Raw genomic sequence first — 22,523 nt, 5'->3', positions numbered from 1 at the left:
AGGGCAAGGCAGGCAGATCACGAGGTTAGAAGATGGAGACCATCCTGGCTAATATGGTGAAACACTGTCTCCACTAAAAATACAAAAAATTAGCTGAATATGGTGGCACACACCTGTAGTCTCAGCTACTCGGGAGGCTGAGGCAGGAGAATCACTTGAACCCAGGAGGTGGAGGTTGCAGTGAGCCGAGATTGCACCACTACACTCCACCCTGGGTGACAGAGTGAGACTCCATCTCAAAAAAAAAAAAAAAAAAAAAAAAAAAAAAAAAAAAAAAAAAAACCACTTGTAAAAAATTGCATCACATGTTGAATGACCTATAAAGGAGTTACAATTCTAAGGAATATGCTAATTAATTCTTTAAAAGAGCCAGGCCGGGTGCTGTGGTTTACACCTGTAATGCCAGCGCTTTGGGAGGCTGAGGAGCGAGGATCACTTGAGCCCGATTAGAAGCTGCAGTGAGCTATAATCATGCCACTGCACTCCAGTCTGTGTGACGGAGTGAAACCCTTTCTCTAAAAAATAAAAAGGTAAATAAATAATTTAAAAATAAAATACTAAGCTCCTTTCCAATTTATCTGTTTGGTAAGGTGGGAATTTGATGTGCTTGAGTTTCTTAAAGCCATGTGTCTCTGTAGAAAGGAGACACAATTTTCTCTGCTATTCCTAGTTATTTGGATGATTATAGGGATTAAAAATAGCCATTTGGTCAAGTCTTGAGCTACTGAATTACAATTTTTGCTTCGCTCAGTAGGATTTTGCCTTTATTTTGATTTGCATTCTTAGTTTAGGAAAAGATCTTTGTTATATGCCCCATGCACTTCATTCTTTTGGGGAATCTGATCTTAGGAGAGGGCTTCAAAACGCGACGAGATTTTCTTTATGGTTTTCTAGATTTTATTAATGTCTTAATAAAACTTAACTAGTTAATGCTGCTTCTGTGTCGAGGTATTTTTCATTTAGAGTAGGCTTGATTTTTATATGGATTAAATGAAAGGAAGTCTCTCACGGAAGGGGACACATGGGTATGGAGAAGACAGAAGGTATATATATATGTTTTTTTTTTTTTTTTTTTTTTTTTTTTTTTTTTGAGACGGAATTTTGCTCTGTTGCCCAGGCTGGAGTGCAGTGGCAGGATCTCGGCTCACTGCAAGCTCCGCCTCCTGGGTTCACTCCATTCTCCTACCTCAGCCTCCCAAGCAGCTGGGACTATAGGCGCCTGCCACAACGCCCGGCTATTTTTTTGTATTTTCAGTAGAAACAGGATTTCACTGTGCTAGCCAGGATGGTCTCCATCTCCTGACTTCGTGATCTGCCCGCCTCAGCCTTCCAGAGTGCTGGGGATTACAGGTGTGAGCCACTGCCTGTGGCCAATAGAGGATGTATTTCTGAGCTCTACATTTCAGAGTTCTTTTCTCTAGCCCTGGCCTGGGTCCCAAACAGGGAACTTAACTCACTCTATCACTGAAGTATACTCTTGCTTTGATGCCATTGGTATGTTGTCCTAGAGATTTGCTGTGGCTGCTAGGAGTGTTTCAGAGTTAAGAACTGATGCAACCTCTCTTTTCTCAGTTTATGAGTCTATAAACCATCTTGTTTCCTTTAGCGTTATCTCCCTGGAACTGGAAGGTCAGAGATGAAGTTTTGTTAGATTATAAGTCTCAGTCTTTGCTATCTACCTTCGTCTGTCTCCCATATCACCCGCTGTTTTTTTCCCCGTTTTTCATTTTAATGTTTTTATTGGATAGGTGTCTATTATTGCAGGCTACCTCAAAACATTTTTGGATATTGACAGGATATAAGTATGAATAATATGTAAAAGATAACTTATTCTAGTTCTTTTGAGCAGAGGATTTGATTTCGATATGTGGCCCTATTAAAGCTTTTGTTAAGCCCAAGTACTTGCTGAACTTCAGTTCCCTTACCTGTAAAATGGAGTCAGTTGTTAGTAATACCTGTTCTGCCTAACTCAGGAGATTGTTTTGAGGATCAAACGAAATTATGAATGTAATGGAATTTTGTAAATTTTAAATGAAATATTGTATTACCTAAGTTTTTTTTTTAAACGCCGTATTAAGAATGGAATGAATCTGGGTTTTCCTTTGAAATCCCAAATGTTTAATGTACAAAGAAGTTTTAATGTGTCTGTCGGGGAGCTTCATTAGGATTGTTTTCTATCTTTAATTGGCCAGTATTGTTTTATATGTTAGCATTTTTGGGGAACATCAAAATTTGTGTTTCAGTTATCATTAATATTTTACAAAGTTATTGAATGTGCATGATTTAGTCTTTAACAATCTCTTCAATTATTTACATTCCCATGTAAAAAATGCAATAATGAACGTCCATGTAAATAACATTCCAATGCTTTGATGAAGCATAATTTCTTTACATTGCAGTTTCTAAGTGCCCTGTCTTGAGGTTGGGAAAGCTAAAGGGCAGTCAGACGTCAAGGTCAGCAAAGCGTCACCTTTGACATTTGAAATCCAGCAGCAGGTATCACAGTGAACCCCATTCCAGCATCCAGGAAGTTTCTCTGTCCTGCCTCTCCTCCAGCCCCCTCGGAATCTGTGTCTGCGGTGTTGGCCCTGCTTTCCTCTCTCTCCTCTGCCTTTTCTTTCTCTTCACCAACTTCTACCGAGTGCCTCTGATGTCTCAGACAGTGGCAGTGGGATTACAAAGGCTAATAAACTCAGCCCTGGTCCTCAAAGAATTGATGTTTTCTGTGCAGATATTAAGTGACACTGTCATATATAGTGTTGACAAACATTGATACAGATTTCCTGTGAAGTGTAGAAGCACCATCCTAGAAGCAGAGATGCAGAGGCAGCACTGGTGACTCACACATGGAGAGCTGGAGTTCTTGGTCTAGTGGGATCAACTAACCTGGACATCATTTCAGTGCAGTGGAGTGAGTGCTGGGACGGGCTCCCTCGGGGCATCTGGGGCTGGGTTTGTCTGGTGTTTAGTCTCCTGCCTGGTACTTAGAGTTTATCAGTAAGATGAGCATTGGGAGGCTTCTAAGTGAAAAGAAAGGCAATCACTTACCTGAAACCTAAAATTTGTAGGTGTTCTGGGCCATTTATAATTCACTGAATCTGTTTTGTCAGAACAAGTCTATCATCTATTGTTTTGGATGGAGTGTGGCCAGCCCTGCCTTGCGATGTAAGGAAATCAGGAAACGCTTGTCAGGTGTCAACACTGTGCCAGACACTCTTCTAGGGGTTTCCACGTGAATCACTGTATTCATTTCTGTTGCTGCTTTACCACATTTCCACAAATTTAGTGACTTAAAACAATTGAAATTGTATCATCTCACAGTTCTATGGGGCAGAAGGCTGACGTGGATGTCACTGGGCAAAAATCAGCATGTGGGCTGGGCTGCATTCCTCACTGGAGAATTGTTTCCAAGTGCTTTTGGCCAAATATAGTTCCTTGTGGTTGCAGGACTGAGGTGTCTGTTCCCTTGCTGTCCATCTGTTGGGAGCTGCCCTCAGCTCCTGAGGCCTCTATCTGGTCTTTGCACGTGGTCCCATCAGCTCAGGACTAGGTAGGCCAGGGACCTGGTCAGGCTCTCCAGTTCCCCTGTGTGCATTTCTCTTCTTGCACTCGGAGAAAGTTCTATTCCCTATTTTAAAATATTTTTTTGAGATGGAGTCTCGCACTGTTGACCAGGCTGGAGTGCAGTAGCGTGATCTCAGCTCACTGCAACCTCTACCTCCCGGGTTCAAGTGATTCTCTGGCTTCAGCCTCCTGAGTAGCTGAGACTACAGGTGCCCGCCATGATGCCCGACTAATTTTTGTATTTTTAGTAGAGATGGGGTTTCACCATTTTAGCCAGGATGGTCTCCATCTCTTGATCTCATGATCCGCCTGCCTTAGCCTCCCAAAGTGCGGAGATTACAGGCATGGGATTAGATTGGACCTCCCTGGATAGCCCAAGATACTCTTCCTAAGGCCTGTGGCAAAGCCCTTTTGCTGCATGACATAGTCACAGGTCTCAGGGGTTGGAATCTCCCACCACAGTTACGGATCCACTTACTACAGCCGCCTGGGAGGTGCTTTTCATTGCCTCTGGTTAACAGATATCAATCTTTTTTTTTTTTTTTTTTGCAAATTGGCAGGAACATGAAGATCCTTCTTTTTTTTTTTTTTTTTTTGAGACGGAGTCTCATTCTCTTGCCTGGGCTGAAGTGTAGTGGTGCAGTCTTGGCTTACCACAACTTCCACCTCCTGGGTTCAAGCTCTCCTGCCTCAGCCTCCTGAGTAGCTGGGACCACAGGCACGTGCCACCAAGCCTGGCTAATTTTTGTATTTTTAGTACAGATGGGGTTTCAGTATGTTGGCCAGGCTGGTCACAAACTCCTGACCTCGTGATCCGCCCACCTTGGCCTCCCAAAGTGCTGGGATTACAGACATGAGCCACCGCGCCCAGCCATGAAGATCCTTCTTAAATGAAAAAACCGTTCCTCTGACTTGATGTGAGGCTGTTGGTGAGACTGATAGCTGTGGAGACAGGTCCATTAGAAACAGAGCTAAACTTTGTTTTCTGGAGTATTTTGATGACCTGCCCTGATCATGTAAGTTTTGCTAAGAAGTCATTAGAGTAATTCCTCTACTGGAAGAAACACCATATGGGGAATTTGGGACCTTCCCTTTTCAAGTTTTACACAAAGGACTCTTCATGGGTGAAAAGTACATGATTACAGGTCCATTTCTAGAATGGAAACAGCTGCATCAACCCAACAGCCATTCACATTCCTGAGTTTGAGAGAATCTGATTGTTTCAAGGCTGAAGCCAAAAGCCCAATAAACAATGTTTGTACCTTTATTAATAGTTAGGAATTAGGTGCATCCTGTGGTCAAGAAAACAACCGATGGTGGTCACCAAGTAGTTTAAAACCAAGCAGGACCTCATTTTATCATGTGGGTGTTTTTGATTTTCTTAACGAAGTTTTTATTTTCCTGTGCAATAGATGACAAACTCTGACTTGAAATGCATTTCCTTTAATAAACCAGAATCTAGGGCCGGGCGCGGTGGCTCATGCCTGTAATCCCAGACTTTGGGAGACCGAGGAGGGTGGATCACGAGGTCAGGAGATTGAGACCATCCTGGCTATGGTGAAACCCTGCCTCTACTAAAAATACAAAAAATTAGCCGGGCATGGTGGCGGGCGCCTGTAGTCCCAGGTACTCGGGAGGCTGAGGCAGGAGAATGGCGTGAACCTGGGAGGCAGAGCTTGCAGTGAGCGGAGATCACGCCACTGCACTCCAGCCTGAACGACAAAGCAAGATTCTGTCTCAAAAAAAAAAAAAAAAAAAAAAAAAGAAAAAAAAAAGAAACCAGAATCTATAATCCTAAGGTTTTTAACCTGGCTTTCAGAACTTTATGAAGTCCCCAAAATCCTGTGCAACAATTTTGTGTATATGCATCCATGTGTGTTTATGGGGAGATGATTTATAGCTCTCCATACTTTTTCAAAGTTCGTTGGATTCCAAAAAATTTTAGAATACACCACTTTGGCCTGGTGTGGTGGCTCACACCTGTAATCCCAGAACTTAGGGAGGCTGAGGCAGTAGGATCCACTGAGGTCAGCAGTTTAAGACCAGCAACATAGTGAGACCTCCACCTCTACCAAAAAAAAAAAAAAAAATAAAGAATGCTGGGCATGGTGGTGCACACCTGTGGTTCTAGCTGCTGGAGAGGTTGATCACCTGATCCCAATAATTTGAGGCTGTAGTAAGTTAGAATTATACCACCTACTCCAGCCCGGGCAACAGAGCAAGACCCTCTCTCAAACAAAAAAAACAAAAAACCATATCACTTAATATACTATTGTTGTTGGTCAAGTATCAGATTTTGTTTAAAAACTAAATATTCTTTTTTTTTTTTGAGATGGAGTCTCGCTCTGTCGCCCAGGCTGGAGTGCAGTGGCATAGTCTCAGCTCACTGCAAGCTCTGCCTCCTGGGTTCACACCATTCTCCTGCCTCAGCCTCCTGAGTAGCTGGGACTACAGGCGCCTGCCACCACGCCTGGCTAATATTTTGTATTTTTAGTAGAGACGGGGTTTCACCGTGTTAGCCAGGATGGTCTTATCTCCTGACCTCGTGATCCGCCCACCTTGACTTCCCAAAGTGCTGGGATTACAGATAAATACTCATTTTTAGCAAAGTTGTACAGGCCTACAGCTCTAAGAGTCAGAAATTAACAAGGCTTAGGACAAAACCCAGCAATCCCCTACCTTACCCTTCTCCACTCTGATACCTGCTCCTTGGAGGTTACTGTGTTTATGTTTTAGCTCGTTCTAGATTGTGTGAAAGACAGGGAGATGTCTTACTGTGGAAGACAAGGATTCAGGCTGCTTACCTTCCCCGCTCCTCCTGTTGCCCACGTTTTTCTCCCCCATCCTCTCAGTATAATCATTGTGATAGTGAGGCCAGGCACGGTGGCTCATGACTTATCCCAGATTTTTGGGAGGCTGAGGTGGGCAGGTCACTTGAGGCCAGGAGTTGAAGGCCAGCCTGGCCAACACAGTGAAACCCCGTCTCTACTAAAAAATACAAAAATTAGTCAGTTGTAGTGTTGCACACCTGTAGTTCCAGCTACTCAGGAGGATGAGGCACAAGAATTGCTTGAACCTGAGAGGTGGAGGTTGCAGTGATCTGAGATCGCACCATAAGCTGAGATCACACCACTGCACTGCAACCTGGGCAACAGAGGTAGACTGTCTCAAAAAAATTTATTGTGATAGTGGGATACATAGTACAATAGTATATATATTTAGTATTCTTCGTGGTTTTTGGCCCAGAGCTTCTAAAACCCTTGTAATTTCCTGAGTGATAGGAACATCATTGGTTATAATATTTGGTCTTAGGTTTCAAGACCTGACACAAGAGCTTCTAAGACTTTTGGAATCTCTGGGGTGATAGGAGTGTCTTTTGTATGATAATGAGATGACAGGTGGCTTCGGCCCCTAGACAGGTTCAGGATCAGGGCTGGTTGCCAGAAAGATAAGTCATGAGTATAGAGTTGGACATGTCAGCCCCACCCCTACCTCTGGGAGGGGAGATGAGACAGGCTGGAGATTGAGCTAGTCATGGGTAGCCAATGACTTAATCATGTTGATGTTATGAAAACTCCATAAAACCCTCTAAATACTGGGTTTGGGGAGCTTCTGGTTTGGTGAACTCATTTGGTGCTGGGGAGGTGGCACTTCCAGGGATGGCATGGGAGCCCCGACATCTCTGCCCCGTGGTGTGCCCTGTGCATCTCTTGCATTTGGCTGTTCCCGTGTTCTCTTCTTTGTAATAAACCAGTAAGAGTAGGTAAGTGCCAAGCACTTTGCGTCTGTCACCTCTCTTACTTTTTCAGCAACACTGTGTGGCAGATAATGTCCTCATTTTGCCGGTGATAAAATGAGACTGACGCATTGAATAACTTGCTCAAGGTCACATAATAAGCGGAATTCAAGCTCTGACTCCGAAGCCTGTGGTTTTAACCAGCATGCTGCATACACGGCCTCTTTATTTGTTAGGAGTTTCGGTGTCTCTAGGGCCTGACACCAAGTTGACCGTTGTGGCCTAGAGCTGTTATAACGGAGCTTTTAGCGGCCCTGCTGAGAACAGAGCCAGCACTTCCGGATTGGCAGGGCAGGGGCTGTTCCTGCTGGGAGCTGCAGGTCACTCCCTGTAGCCCTTGGCTGATCTTGCTCATCCACTCCCTCCCTCATTCAGTAGTTCCTGAGTGCCGCCTCTGTGCGGAGGAGAAGGAGGCAGCCTTCCAGCCCAGGTGGGGCCTGCAGGTACACACAGGGAGAGGCAGCTGTGCACTGAGCTGGCTGTAGGCTGGGACAGTGTGGCTCCAGAGGTGGCGATAGAATGCTCTGGGACTGCAGAGGGAACACATGCTTGTGAAAGGGAGGAAGGGGCAGGCACCGCAGAGGAGGTGTACTTGAGTTGGACTTTGAGGGAGGAGTTGGATTTCCACAGTGGAACCGAGCAGCTGAGGCTTTCTCAGCAGCTGAAGATTACAGCCAGCCAGCCTCAAATGTTCAGTTTTTCCTGAATTCCCTTTTTTAAGACAGTGCAGTAAGTTTTCAACAGAGATAAAGCAGTCACCTCCATGTCATTAATGTTCTGCAAATCCTATGTGTAGTTTTTGATGCTTAGCAGATGGGGGCAGCCTGGGCCATAAGAGAAGAGCCTGTGTGTCCACTTGTTTGGACATCAGTCAGGTGTGGCACAGGGCAGTGATCACTGCCTGCCCCTGAGGAACTCAGTTGTACTTTTATGTGGAGAGGACAAAGAAAGCTGTTGTACAGGGGGCAGGAGACATTTCACCTGCAAAGCAAGGCACAAAATACATAGTCTGTGCCCTGCATGAGAAACCTAGCAGAACTGTGTGCTGATTCCCACCCCTGCCTCCCCTCCTGAGAGCGAACCGTCCATTGTACCATGGTGGAAGGCATTTCTGAAGCCTCTGCAATCGGAGTGATCTGTTACTTGACCATTAAGCCTTAGGGGCAGCAACCAGGTGGTGTGGCTGAAACACAGGCCTTGGCCAGACGTGGTTGGTCATGTTGGTTCTGCCACTGATTGTGAATTACAAAACCTTGGAGAAGTCGTTGTCTTTGTCTGTGCCTCTCATGTAAGATGGGGAACACTGTGGCCATTGCAGAAAAGCAGATAGGTGGAGCGAGTATGGAGTGCTTTGTGTGTGTGTGTCATACGGTGAATGAAATGGCACTGATTGACATTATTGATAGTAATAACAGGTTTAATTCAGGAATAAAACTGGTAAAGTAGGCCAGGTGTGGTGTCTCACACCTGTAATTCCAGCACTTTGGGAGGCCAAGGCGGGCGGATCATGAGGTCAGGAGTTTGAGACCAGCCTGGCCAGTATGGTGAAACCCCATCTTTACTAAAAATACAAAAATTAGCTGGGTGTGGTGGTAGTCCTGGGTGTGCCTGTCGTCCCAGTTACTTGAGAGGCTGAAGCAGGAGAATCGTTTGAACCCGGGAGGTGGAGGTTACAGTGAGCCGAGATGGTGTCACTGCACTCCAGCCTGGGCTAGAGAGTGAAACTCTGTCTCAAAAAAAAAAAAAAAAAAAAAAAAAAAAACCTGGTAAAGTATTTTACCCAGCCTAGGTACATGTGGTAGAGCTGAATGAAAGCTTAGAAAAAGATGACTTGAGAACTAGCCCAGCAGAGGAATCAGGCGGGATGTGTTGTTACTGAGTAAATTAAATTTGCACCTGCTTTCTCCCAGGCCTCGCTGAGTTGTGTACAACAGAGAGCTCAGGTGTTGGGGGCAGTGGACCGGTTGAAGAATGCATTGCTATTATGTGAGGAACATTGGGCTTTGAAAAAGCAGAGCTGGATCCACGTTCTTGCCTGGTAACTCTAACTATCATCTAGTTTGTAAAGGGGAATGCAGTTCACTGAAAACTTCTTATGACAGTGGGGAAAAGATTGGGGCGTCTGCATTGGTGTGTGTAATATAGGTCATATGAAAGAGCATTTAGGCTGGAGGGAGATTTTCATCTCTATAACTTTCACAGAACAATTCCATCATGATTTGAAGATTTTTGAGTCAAAACTACATTGTTCTGCTATGTGTTTTGGGGCAAATTTATACATACAATTTGCTTAAATATTTCAGATGATACAAGAATATATGTGTAGCATAAAAAGCTGAAATTTGCATTTCCCCTTCTCTAGAAGTAACCATTGTGAATAGTTAAGTCTGTATTCTGCTATTTTGTGTATTATAAATACACTGTGAATATATGATTGTATATATACATATATGTTACAGAAACACATTTTTAGAGATGGAATATTGCTGTGTTGCCCATGCTAGTCTCAAACTCCTGGGCTCAAGTGATCCTCTCGCCTCAGCCTCCCAAAGTTTTGGAATTACAGGCGTGAGCCACCGTGCCTGGCCTGCATGAATGTATTTTACTAATTGCTAAGTTACTCTGTTCAATACTTGCTATTGAAGTCCCCCATGTGCCAAGCATTGTTCTGAATACCTTATATGCACGAATTCACTTAATTTTTAGAGCAGCTCTATTATTGTGGCCCTTTTACGGTGAGGAAACTGAACCACAGAGAGGCTGGGGACGTTGCCTAACATTACACAGCCAGCGCTGTTGGAATTGAGGTTTGAACCCAGACAGCTGGCTTCAGATCTCTTAGCTGTTATCATAGATGGCACACCCAAACCTCAGGGCCGCCTCCCAAGCCTTGCCTGAGCTCTGCCTGAGCTCTGCGAGAGCCGTGTATGTGAGGCTTCTTTCCTCTTTAAGAACACAAGTCTTGGAATTGTCCCAGACCCTGGTAGGACCCCTTGAGGACCAAAAAACAGGGATTCTTCAAGCCTGCCCCAAGGCCAGAACTCTGATTTAGCTACTTGGAAGGTAGACGTGGAAGAGAGTAATTTTGCCAGAACAAAAAGTCAGGATGGCTGGGCTGACTCGGCCACATGCGGTGGCTCATGCCTGTAATCCCAGTACTTTGGGAGGCCGAGGCAGGTGGATCACCTGAGGTCAGGAGTTTGAGAGCAGTCTGGCCAACAAGTTGAAACTCCATCTCTATTAAAAATATAAAAATTGGCTGGGCGTGGTGGTGGGCGCCTGTAATCTCAGGTACTTGGGAGGCTGAGGCAGGAGAATTGTTTGAACCTGGGAGGCAGAGGTGGCAGTGAGGTAAGATTGCACCATTGCACTCCAGCTTGGGTGACAGAGTGAGACTCCATCTCAAAAAAAAAAAAAAAAAAAAAAAAAAGAAGGAGAATGGCTGGGCTGACTCATCCTAGGGAAGAGACCCTACAGCAGTAGGACCTTGGCCGCTTCGGTGGAAAAGAAGGAAGGAAAAGCTTCACCCAGGGCGGTGACCTGGACTGCAGAAACCACACTAAACAGTCCACGTCCTGGAGCCTGGCCACCCCGTTTGCTTCTCTTCTCCTTGGGTAGAGGGTGTGGGGAGCTTTCTACCCTGGAGGCTGAGCATCGCAGCTTCTAACCAGGGTAGGCATTTGTCTGTCCCTGGGAATACAGACAGCATTCTCATAAGCAGCCCAAATACTCCTGAACAGCTTTTTGTAGGGTGGGGCAGGGCAGGGCAGAGGGTCATTTTGACTCATAGGTACCTTGTCCACTTTCACTGCTGATAACTGTGTTACAGATTAAAGTTTTGTTTTTGATACTGAAGAGGATTTAAGAGAGTGAGGTATTATGGCACATCTGAGTCTGCTAAAATAGAACCACGGGGTAGTGTAGGAAAATCTCTTCTAAATTATGGATCATATATGGTGAACATTAGAAGCCATGTGTACCTAAGTTGAAAAATCAAAACGTGGCTTGTATTTGGGCGACCCCGGTAAGTCTGGATGCCACTGCGCCTTGTGTGAACACAGGATGCTGAGGTGTAGGGATCAACAGGCTTTTTCTGGACATCTTGCGCTTCTCCCTTGGGGTAAAGTGGGGTGGCAGTAGGAGCACACAGCTGTTGGGCCCCTTATATTTGCCAGCTGTTTTACATGTGGGATTCCATTTAATGCAATCTTGGAGGTAAAATTATTTTATTGAAGATGAAGATAGAGGCTTAGACAAGTTAAGGAAATTGTTCAAGGTCACGTCATTTGTTTTTTTTTTTGTTGTTGTTGTTCGTTTTTTTTTTTGTTGTTGTTGTTTTGAGACAGAGTTTTGCTCTTCTTGTCCAGGCTGGAGTGCAATGGCGTGATCTCGGCTCACCACAACCTCTGCTTCCCAGGTTCAAGTGATTCTCCTGCCTCAGCCTCCCGAGTAGCTGGGATGACAGGCATGCGCCACCACACCAGGCTGATTTCATATTTTTAGTAGGGACGGGGTTTTTCCATGTTGGTTAGGCTGGTCTTGAACTCCCAACCTTGGGTGATCTGCCCAACTCGGCCTCCCAAAGTGCTGGGATTACAGGTGTGAGACAGCATGCCTGGCCAAGGCCATGTAATTTGTTAAGTGGAAAGATGAAGTACTTGATGAACTCAGAAGTTTGACTTCAAGGCCCTTGATCTTTCCATAACACGTGGTTCCTTCCCTGGTTGATGGGGAGTGACTGAAGAACTCAAGGAAGCTGTGTTTTGTGGAAAGAGGACCTGAGGGGTGTATGGTCTTTCCAGGCTTGGAATTGCCATGCTGGGCTTCTGAATTGTATAGCTTGGCCATATAGAGAGAAGCCCCTCATTTAAGACTTATTCTTTGGGGGAAATAAAGGAAGGCCGCCCACATGAGACAGGCGGAGGCAACTTTCTCAGTGCTGCTGTGGCAAGGGAGTCAGCACCGTCACTTGCGTGTGGCAGAGACTGACATGCCAGTGAGTGGCGGATGAGGAGTGGGGAAGCTTCAGGATGGAAAAGAACGACTCCCAGTGGAGGCTGTTGTGGGGGCTGGAGGCGGCTGTACAGAAGTGGGGTGTCCTATGTGATTGGTTAGGGGCGTATTTGGCTTTCTCTGAATTATCCTAACTGGAAATAGGGGCCAAAATTAGAGTGGCTGTCAGTTTTGAGTCAAGTCCTGGCCACGTGGGACAGAGTTGTGGTGTAGTTTCTGGGTTGTGGAGAGAGAGCAGTCTGGCTTCCTGTCTGATGTGCTAGCCTGGCTGGCCTCCTGGCTGTTTACTGTAGATAGGGGATTGGTTTCCTGGGTGGGCAGCTACCGGTTGTGGTCTGAGTTCTGTCTTTATACATATGATCAGGCATGGTCTGTTTGTATATTCAGTCCCTCATTTTTCTTGTCAGTAAAAATATCAAATGACAAATTGGATACATTGAGAACTTTTTAGATGTCTGCGTCCCCTGGAGGAAGTTTCACGTTCACATTTAATCAGAATGAATATAAACAATTGGGCCATTTATCTTGAAGATGTAAAACAGGAAATCTTCAACAATACTACCTCGGCGCCATTGCCTGTCTGTCCATCGTTAGGGAATGTGTTTTTATCCCCCGCCGGCTCATCGTCCACCAGTTTGTGGTTGATCCACTTCTCTATACGTCTTGTCTTGTGTGCATCTCATTGTTTGCTAGTGTTAGCTTTCCCCTTCGTCAGTGTAGTTTATTTGTGTAGCCTCTGTTGGTAGGAAGTTATTTGTGGAATTTGTGAATGGAAGGGACCTTGGAGGTCTGCTAGATCAGCCCAGTGATTTTCAAGATAAACGGAAATACAGGGAAATGTTCCAGCTTCTTTGGTGGCAAAACCAGGAATAGAAAGCAGTGTTCTTTGTGCCACAATGTCATTGGAAGACAACTCAATGTGGGCCTAAATTGTAGAGTAACTAACTTTCATGTATCTCTGCTTCGGACTCTTGTTATCAGACATTTTAAATTGACCTTAATGTATTAGCAGAAATATGAAAAGTCCTGACTTGTTTACATATAAGGTACTTCTTCGCCTACTCATTTGGTTGCTTTTTTCAACAGGATTGAAAAGACATTGTTATAAACTGAATGTTTATGTCTCCTCCAGATTCTTGTACTGGAGCCCTAACTGCCAGTGTGATGGTATTAGGGGATAGGACCTTTGAGAGGTGATTAGGGTTAGATGAGGTCATGAGCATGGGCCCTGGTCTGACAGGATTAGTGCTCTTAGAAGAAGAGAAACCAGGCTGGGTGTGGTGGCTCACACCTGTAATCCTAGCACTTTGGGAGGCCGAGGTGGGCAGATCAGGACGTCAGGAGATTGAGACCATCCTGAAACCGTTTCTACTAAAAATACGAAAATTAGTTGGGTGTGGTGGCACGTGCCTGTAATCCCATCTACTCGGGAGGCTGAGTCAGGAGAGTTGCTTGAACCAGGGAGTCAGAGGTTGCAGTGAGCTGAGATTGTGTCACTGCACTCCAGCCTGGTGACAGAGTGAGACTCTGTCTCAAAAAAAAAAAAAAAAAAAAAAAAAAAGAGAAAGCAGAGAGCTCCCACTGCCCTGGTGTGAGGAAACAAGAAGAAAGGTGGCTATCTGCAATCCAGGAAGAGGTCCCTGTCCCAGAACTGAGTTGGCTGACACCTTGATCTTGGACTTCCAGCCTCCAGAGCTGTGAGAAATAAACTAATGTTTAAACCACACAGTTTTTACATTTTTTAATGGTATTTGCCTATAGTATTTTTATGGTGTTTTTTATGGTATTTGCCTATAGTTTATGGCCATCTGATTTGACTGATACAGAGATGGTTCCAGAATACTGTAGCCTGTATCTAAGTTGGTGATGCCATGAAAATAAATGTGGTAGTTTATTCCTTTATATAAAGATAGGGCTGTGAGCCCAGGGCCTTTGCTCATGTCTTAGTTGAGTCTTGTCTTCTTATAATAGCTTCCTAATTTCTCTTTTCCCCCTCTAATTTATATTATATATCTGGATTAAATCATATATGGTATGATTTTATACTTTATGTCTATACAAACTTTTAGTGATTTTATTTCTTTTTTTTTTTTTTAATTTTTGAGACATGCCCTTGCTCTGTTGCTCAGGCTGGAATGCAGCAACAGAATCACAGCTCACGGTAACCCTAAATTCCTGGGCTCAAGTGATCCTCCCGCCTCAGCCTCCTGAGTAGCTGGGATTACAGGTGTGCTATCCTGCCTAGCTAATTTTTAAATTTTTTTGTAAGGACAGAGTCTTGCTGTGTTGTCCAGAGTGGTTTCAAACTCCTGGCCTCAAGCAGTCCTCTCACCTCAGCCTCTCAAAGCACTGGATTACAGGCATGAGCCTCCATACCCACCCCAGTGATTTTTTGTTGTTAAGATCAAGGACGGGTTCCCTGGCTTCGCATTCAAGGCTCATGATCTGGGCGTGATATGCAAGTTGGGTTTCAGTGTTTCCGTTCCCGCCATCAGCCTTGCATTCCAACTTGTTGCCTAAGCCCTGTTCTGAAGCCCAGCCTGAGAGCGCATTTAGAATTTATACCTTCTCATCTCTTCATTTTCTTTGCCTATGTTCTTATCTCCATCTGGGACATTGTCTTCACCTGTGTTCTTATTTCCATCTGGGACATCGTCTTTGCCTATGTTCTTATCTCCACCTGGGACATCGTCTTCGCCTATGTTCTTATCTCCATCTGGGACATCATCTCCACACTTCTGCCTCTTTAAATCTTCTCCATCCTTCAAGACTTGAAATACTCACTTCCTTTACATGATCCCCGCTCTGACATCCAAGCTAGAATTAATCTTTCCTCCTTTGAACTCTGATAGTGATTAATGTTTTTCATCCTTTAATTATGCAGCAGTCCTGTGTGTTAGATATTATTTCCCCAGTTTTTCATAGTTACTCTGAAAATATTTACTGTAGTCATATATTTTGAGTATGTAATATGAGCGACATTCAAAAGGTCCTGGAGAGTGAAAGGCAGTCCTACTCCCATCACTGCTCTGTGACCACTGTTGCCAGTTTTGTTTGTTTGTTTGCTTGTTTGTTTTTCCAACATGGAGTCTTGCTCTGTCACGAGGCTGGCGTGATCTCAGCTCACTGCAACCTCCACCTCCTGGGTTCAAGCGATTCTCCTGCCTCAACCTCCTGAGTAGCTGGGACTACAGGCGCACGCCACTGTGCCCAGATTATTTTTGTATTTTTAGTAGAGACGGGGTTTCACCGTGTTGGCCAGGATGGTCTGGATATCTTGGCCTCGTGATCCACCTGCCTCAGCCTCTCAAAGTGCTGGGATTACACATGTGAGCGACTGTGCCCAGCCTATGTATCTTCTTTTTAAAAACACAGATGTTGGCATAAGATAAACAGTGTTCTCCACCAGTTCCCCACTGGTAAATATTTAGGTTATTCTCAACCGTTTGGATTAACTAATGCTGAGTTGTACGTAATTCTTGCATATTTGCGTCAATATATTCATAGGATGCATTGCTAGAAATGGAATTGTGCGATCCAGGGTTCTGTGCATTTTAAATGTTGATGGGTGTTGCTCGATTCCCTTCCGTTAGGGCCATACCGTTATCTCACTGTCAATGTGTAAGGGCGTCTATTTCTGGTTCCTTGCCAACAGTTTCTTCTGACATCACACACACACATAAAAATAGCCCTTTGTTCCAAAAACATGGACATTTTACCTTTCTACTTAAAGTGTGCGCACACTGACTGAAGCTCTGTGTTGCAGTGATATGTGCTGCTAGGATTGTGGCTCTGTTTTGAATTTGCTAGCCAGGCTATGGCTTTCCAGTCAGGTATTTTTTGTTTTGTTCATGTTGTTGCTGCCGTTGGGCCAGGGTAACCTGTGTGAATTTCCTTCTACTGCCCAGCCAGATTTCCTTTCCAGTGGACGGGCTTAGTGTCTCATCCGGCTGCCCTGTTTCCTGGTGATCTGGGCTGAGTGGCTCCATGAGAAGTTGCACCCATCTTCTCCAGTAGTGCGTCTTTTCACAGCAAGCAAAACATTTTCACCACGTTTCTAGCGGGACAGCCACTAGCTCTTTTCTGGGCATCAGGAGACCTGGCTTTGTTCTGGTTCAAGCAACAGCTGGTGAGTTACCAAAGACAAGTCGCATCTGGCCCCTGGTCCTTTGCTTTATAAGTAGAATCACAGTCTGAGTGGGCATCACTGCCCTGGTCTCTATGCGGTGCTGAGTGTTGTGGGGATGATGGCTAAGTGTCAGGGTGCATTTCCACCACTAGGGGATTACAGGCCAGCCAAAGACACAGGAGGAAAGCTAACAGCCCAGGGCAGGTACACACAACGAGAGGAGTTTGAAAGGGTGGTTCCAAGCTCCTTGGTGTGATTGATGTGATCACAATAAACATTTTATCTCTAAGTCTTGGGCCATTGGACCAAGAGAAGAGAGAGCTGGTGTTGAGTTGTAGTGAGAGGTGCGTGGTTCGTGAGCCTGCTGAGCCTGGCTGGGACTCAATTCCATTGAGTCCCATTCCATTTTACCTTCTGTTTCCACCTTTTTCGTGCTCCTGCTTGTTTCTCCAGAAAAAAATGCAATAAATTCCTTTCAAAAACTTTACAAAAGCCATAGATGCTTATTGAAAATAGTTCAAATTATTTGGAAGACAGAAAGATAGTGAGTGTTTTTCTCCTGTGTGTTTGGATGAATGTGTCTTTGGCGTAGTCACTATTAACACTGGGTGTATTTCCTTCCAGATCTTTTCCAGTGTACCTACAAATATACATGTACACATTCTAAAAAACAAAATAGTACCTGATAAACATTGAGTTCCCCTACTCCCACTCCGCAGTCTACATGGACATCCTTTCACGGTGATACGATGAGACCTGATGGACTCCTTTTGTTCGCTGGAGTGGCAGGTAATAATAGCTACAGATAACTCACCTTCAGTGGGCATTTACCATGTGACAGGGTCTGTGCTCCAGGCAGGCTACATGAAGTGGGTCTTAAGGCTTTTTACAACAATGCTATGGGTGAACACAGTAATTGTTAACATTTCGCAAGTGATAGAATTGCAGTAGAGAGAAGCAAAGCTGCGTGCTCAAACTCATGGCACGATTCCTGAGAGACAGAGAGAGAACACTTTTAAAACAATTGTTGTTATAGTCAGGTGATTTATGATCATTTCAAGAAATAGTGCATTCAGCGAATACATTTCAGGGTCTGGTACAGTCTGGGAGCTGGTCCTGAAAATGCACTGGGCTAGAGGTAAGGGAGCGGTCCATTGGCCCTGGAACCCTAGTGCAAGGAGGGAGGTCCCGGGGAGAGGGGGCATGGAGAGGAGGTCTCTGAACAAACCTTGCAACATCCATTTCGGCTGAGTCTGGTCCGAGGTCTGGGTCTTGACATGTACACTTTTCAGAGATACTTGGTTTTGATTTTTATCACGGCTCACCTGAGCAGCCATGGTTTCAAACTGCCTGGAGATGTGGTCTGGCAGGCCAGTGCTATGCCCATCCTTCCCGCTCCTGCAGGAGGGGAGTCATCCTGGACTAGAGGGCTTCGCCTGTAATCAGCTATCTCGTAATTAGTGGATTTGATGCTGGTTTCGCTAGGTCAGGAAATTTCCCATTTGGAAGGAAAACTGATACTTGTTTTTGGGTTTTGCTGAGGAGCCACAGGGTTTAGAGCAGGGACTAGAAGTTTGTTGAGACACATGTGAGTGCACTCAAACATCTTCCATGAAACGTGGAAATAAAGACAGTGTTCCAGAGAGGTCCCTGGCTTTGAGATATAAATATTTCTGTAACAGAATGGCACTGGATGTCTGCTGTATTTTTTTCTCTGCTATTTTGGCAAGTTTTATCTGCGTGTGTGTCTCCTGTACAGAAGGTATGACATCCGTTTTTGCCACCAAGTGTTTACAGCGGTTGGTCCCTCCTATGTGGGTCACTTTTGTGCCATGGTTTCTTTGGGGAAATTGTAGGTCTCCTACCCAAAGCACATTGCCCATTTCAAGGTGCTCCTGGTTTCTGAACACCTGTGGCAGTGCCTTCCCTGTAGGTGAAGCCAGCGGAGAAAGTACCCCTCCGCAGGAGGTGGGGACTAGTGATTGCCTGAGTGAGGAGGCTGGGGATGAGCCCTGGACTAGAACTTGTGACCGGCTGCTTTTCCTTCCGCTCCTCTCCGTCCTATATTGCCACCACCCCCACTTTTTAAAAATTAAGCAATTATTTTGGTTTCCTTTATTCGCTATTCCTTGCTAATCGCATGCAGAGTGAGCCTGGGACAGTGGAAAGGAAAGTTGTATTTGGCTACAGATGATCCTACCAGTCCCGCATTGAGGGGCTTCCCCCAGGCGGCATTGTCAAGTGGCGTTGTGGAGGTTCTCCTTTCAGTCCTCAGCGTGAACCAGCAGAGGCAGGTGGTACTTATTCCTGGTTAATGTTGAGGAAGTTGAGCTCAAAGTGGCTAAGGGAACTTCCCAAAGTCACATAGGAAGTAGCAGAGTAGAACCAAACACAGATTGTCTCTGAATCAGGCAGGTCGTCCGATTCCAAAATGGACTCTTAATTTTTGGAGATCAAAAAGCTGAACAGACACAGATATTTCTTTTTCTTACTTTCTTTCTTTTCTTTTCTTTTTCTTTTTTTTTTTTTTTTTTGAGCTAGGGTTTTGCTATGCTGCCTAGGCTGGTCTAGGCTCAAGCTGTCCTCCTGTCTTAGCATTCTGAGTGCTGGGCTTATAGGTTTGTGTCACCACACCCAACAGAACAGACATTTCTTGAAGGAAGACATACAAATGGCCAAAAAATATGTGAAAAAAATGCTCAGTATCGCTTATAATCAGAGAAATGCAAATCAAAACCGCAGTGAGGCATCATCTCATCTGTTAGGATGGGTATTATTGAAAAGACAGAAAATAACAAGTGCTGGCGAGGATATGGAGAAAAGGGAGCTCTTACACACTGTAGGGGGGTGTAAACTAGAGCAGCTGGCTGGGCGTGGGGCGCACGCTGACATCCCAGCACTTTGGGAGGCCGAGTCAGGCAGATCACCTGATGTCAGGAGTTTGAAACCAGCCTGGCCAACATGGTGAACCCCGTCTCTACTAAAAACACAAAACTTAGCTGGGAGCGGTGGATCACACCTGTAATCCCAGCACTGTTGGGCAGCTGAGGTGGGCGGGTCACTTGAGGCCAGGAGTTCAAGACCAGCCTGGCCAACGTGGTGAAACCCCATCTCTACTAAAAAATATAAAAATTTGCCAGGTGCAGTGGTGGGCGCCCGTAATCCCAGCTACTCGGGAGGCCAAGGCATGAGAACCACTGGAACCCGGGAGGCGGATGCTACAGTAAGCAAGCCAAGATTGCACCACTGTACTCCAGCCTGGGCAACAGTGAGACTCTGTCTCAAAGAGAAAAAAGAATAAGAGTGAGTAAGCTAGGGCACGCACTATGGCAAAGAGTATGGAGGTTTCTCAGAAAACTGCAAATGAAATTACAGTGTGATCCAGCAGTCCCACAACAGTGTAGATACCCAAAGAAAAGGAAATCATTGTCGAAGGGGCATCTGTACCTCTGTGTTTCCTGCAGCACTGTTCACCATAGCCAAGATATGGAATCAGCCTCGGTGTCCAACAGCAGATGATGGATAGAGAAAATGTGGTCTTTATACACAGTGGAGTACTATTCAGCCATAACACAGGATGAAGTCCTGTTATTCTCAGCAACGTGGATGGAACTGGAAGATATTATGAAATATGCCAGGGACAGAAAGTTACACAGCACATATTCTCTTATGTGGAAGGCAAAAAAGAGTGGATCTCATGAAAGTTGAAAGTAGACAGAGGATCCTAGAGGGTGAGAAGGGTGGGGGAAGAGGGAGATAGGGAGAAATTTGTTAAAGGATACAAAATTATAGCTGGATAGGAATAAGTTCTAGTGTTCTATAACATAGGATGACTATAGTTAACAAGAATATATAGTTTCAGGCTGGGTGCAGTGGCTCATGCCTGTCATCCTAGCACTTTGGGAGGCTGAGGTGGGTGGATCACCTGAGGTCAGGAGTTTGAGACCAGCCTGGCCAACGTGGTAAAACCCCATGTCTACTAAAAATACAAAAATTATCCGGGCATAGTGGTGGGTGCCTGTAACCCCAGCTCAGGGAGGCCGAGGCAGGAGAATAGCTTGAACCTAGGAAGCAGATGTTGCAGTGAGCTGAGATCACACCACTGCACTCCAGCCTGGGCAACAGAGCAAGACTTTGTCTCAAAAGAAAAAATATATATATATCTATATATATAGATATATATATATATAGTTCCAGATAATTGGAGGAAGGGTATTGAACGTTACCAACACAAAGAAATGATAAATGTTTGAGATGGTGGATATGCTAATTACACTGATCACATACATTACATGTATTATGGCATCACTATGTGTACTCTATACGTATGTACGGCACACAATTATCTGTCAATTTAAAAAGAAAAAGCTGAACTTAGATTGGAATGACTATGAAGTAGCTAGCTTTTTCATATTTTTGATATAGACCCTAGGCATTTATTTTAAGTAAACTACCCTTGGCTTCAAAAAATGTTTAGTATTTGAATTTTAGCCTTGCATTTTATAATACAGAGAAGTAAAACTGTAGGCTTGCTTTAGATACAGTCACAGGGGTTTGCTGTGATGACTTTTTCATGTAATAAGGGGGAAATATACCTCAATTAATAGGCATACATGCTCATTTTTCTCCCTCATACACATTTTTAGTTGTTGTCCAGGCATTGTGATACTTATATAAACAGTATGCAATATCTTAGGAATCAGAATTTTAAGGTAAGAATACTTAGTTATATATTTTTCAAGCTTTCAAACTGGACATTTTACATGTCCATTATATACCTGTAATTAAATTTTCAAAAAAACAATACCTGTCTTTAATATGGGTGATGCTCTAGCTTTTTTTTTTGGAGACTGTGTCTCACTTTCTCCCAGGCTGGAGTGTAGTGGTGCGATCATGGCTCGCTGCAGCCTCAGCCTCATAGGCTGGAGAGATCCTCCCACCTCAGCCTCCCAAGTAGCTGGGACTGCAGGTGTACAATACCATGCCCAGCTAATGTTTAAAATTTTTTGCAGAGACAGGGCCTCCCTCTGTTGCTCAGGCTGGTCTGGAATTCCTGGGTTCAAGTGATTCTCCTGCTTCATCCTCCCAAAGTGTTGTGATTACAGTCATGTGCCACTGCCTGGCCCCATATAAGTGGGATGATGACTTTAGCCTAGGAGTTCCACACCAGCCTGGGTAACATGGCTCAAGACCCCGTCTCTACAAAAACTAAAAAATTAACTGGTCATGATGGCACCTGCCTGTGGTCCCAGCTACTCCAGGAGGCTGAGGCAGGAGGATAACTTGAACCCAGGAGTCAAGGCTGCAGTGAGCTCTGATCTTGTCATTGCATTCCAGCATGGGTGACAGAGTGAGACCTTGTCTCTTAAAAAAGTTACTGGCTACCTGATTATTCATAGGAAAAAAACCTGAACTCTGATCTAAACCTCATACCTCGCACAAAAATTAACTCAAAATGGATTATAGACTAAAAAGTAAAATGCAAAATAAAGATGAAAAGAGGAAATAGAGACTGGGAGAAACTATTTGCAAACCACATGTCTGATAAAGGACTCATATCTATAATATATTAAAAACTATCAAAATTCAGCAGTGAAACCAAATCATCTACTTTGAAAATGAATAAAAGACCTGAAGAGACATTTCAGATAACATATAAGCACATGAAAATTTGTTCAACATCATGAGCCATCAGAAAAAGGCACACTAAAGCCACGTCACTACACACCTATCAGAATGCCTAAAATAAAAAGTAGTAACAAGGCCAATGCTGGTGAGGATGCGGGGAAACGGGATCACTCACACTTGGCTGGTGGGAATGGAAGATGGCACAGCCATTGTGGAAAACAGCTTGACAGTTTCTTAAAAAACTAAATGTGCAATTGCCATAGGATGCAGCACTCACATTCATGGGCAGTTATCCCAGAGAAATGAAGACTTATGTTCACAAAAAAGCCTTTATGTATCTGTTCATAGCAGCATTGTTTATGAAGGCTAGAAACTGGAAACAGCCCGGAGACT

General features: G+C 44.6%; 1 protein-coding gene across 2 annotated transcripts in view; it reads left to right on the top strand.

The window, feature by feature from the left end:
- Positions 1-22,523, top strand: part of LOC139355928 (SH3 domain and tetratricopeptide repeat-containing protein 1-like) — a 49,173-nt gene that overhangs the window by 2,963 nt on the left and 23,687 nt on the right. The window contains exon 1 of one of the 2 annotated variants that reach the window (XM_071068631.1): positions 17,167-17,291. The exons of the other annotated variant lie outside the window; for it this stretch is intronic. Coding sequence (XP_070924732.1) covers positions 17,252-17,291 — 40 coding nt within the window. The 5' untranslated portion in view covers positions 17,167-17,251. Of the gene's footprint in view, positions 1-17,166; positions 17,292-22,523 lie in introns of those variants that run through there. 2 annotated transcript variants of the gene reach the window in all.

The sequence above is a fragment of the Macaca nemestrina genome, chromosome 8, assembly GCF_043159975.1.
Source record: "Macaca nemestrina isolate mMacNem1 chromosome 8, mMacNem.hap1, whole genome shotgun sequence".
Lineage (NCBI taxonomy): Eukaryota > Metazoa > Chordata > Mammalia > Primates > Cercopithecidae > Macaca > Macaca nemestrina.
Note: the sequence above shows the minus strand (reverse complement) of the source record. Positions and strands in the feature narration are given on the sequence as shown.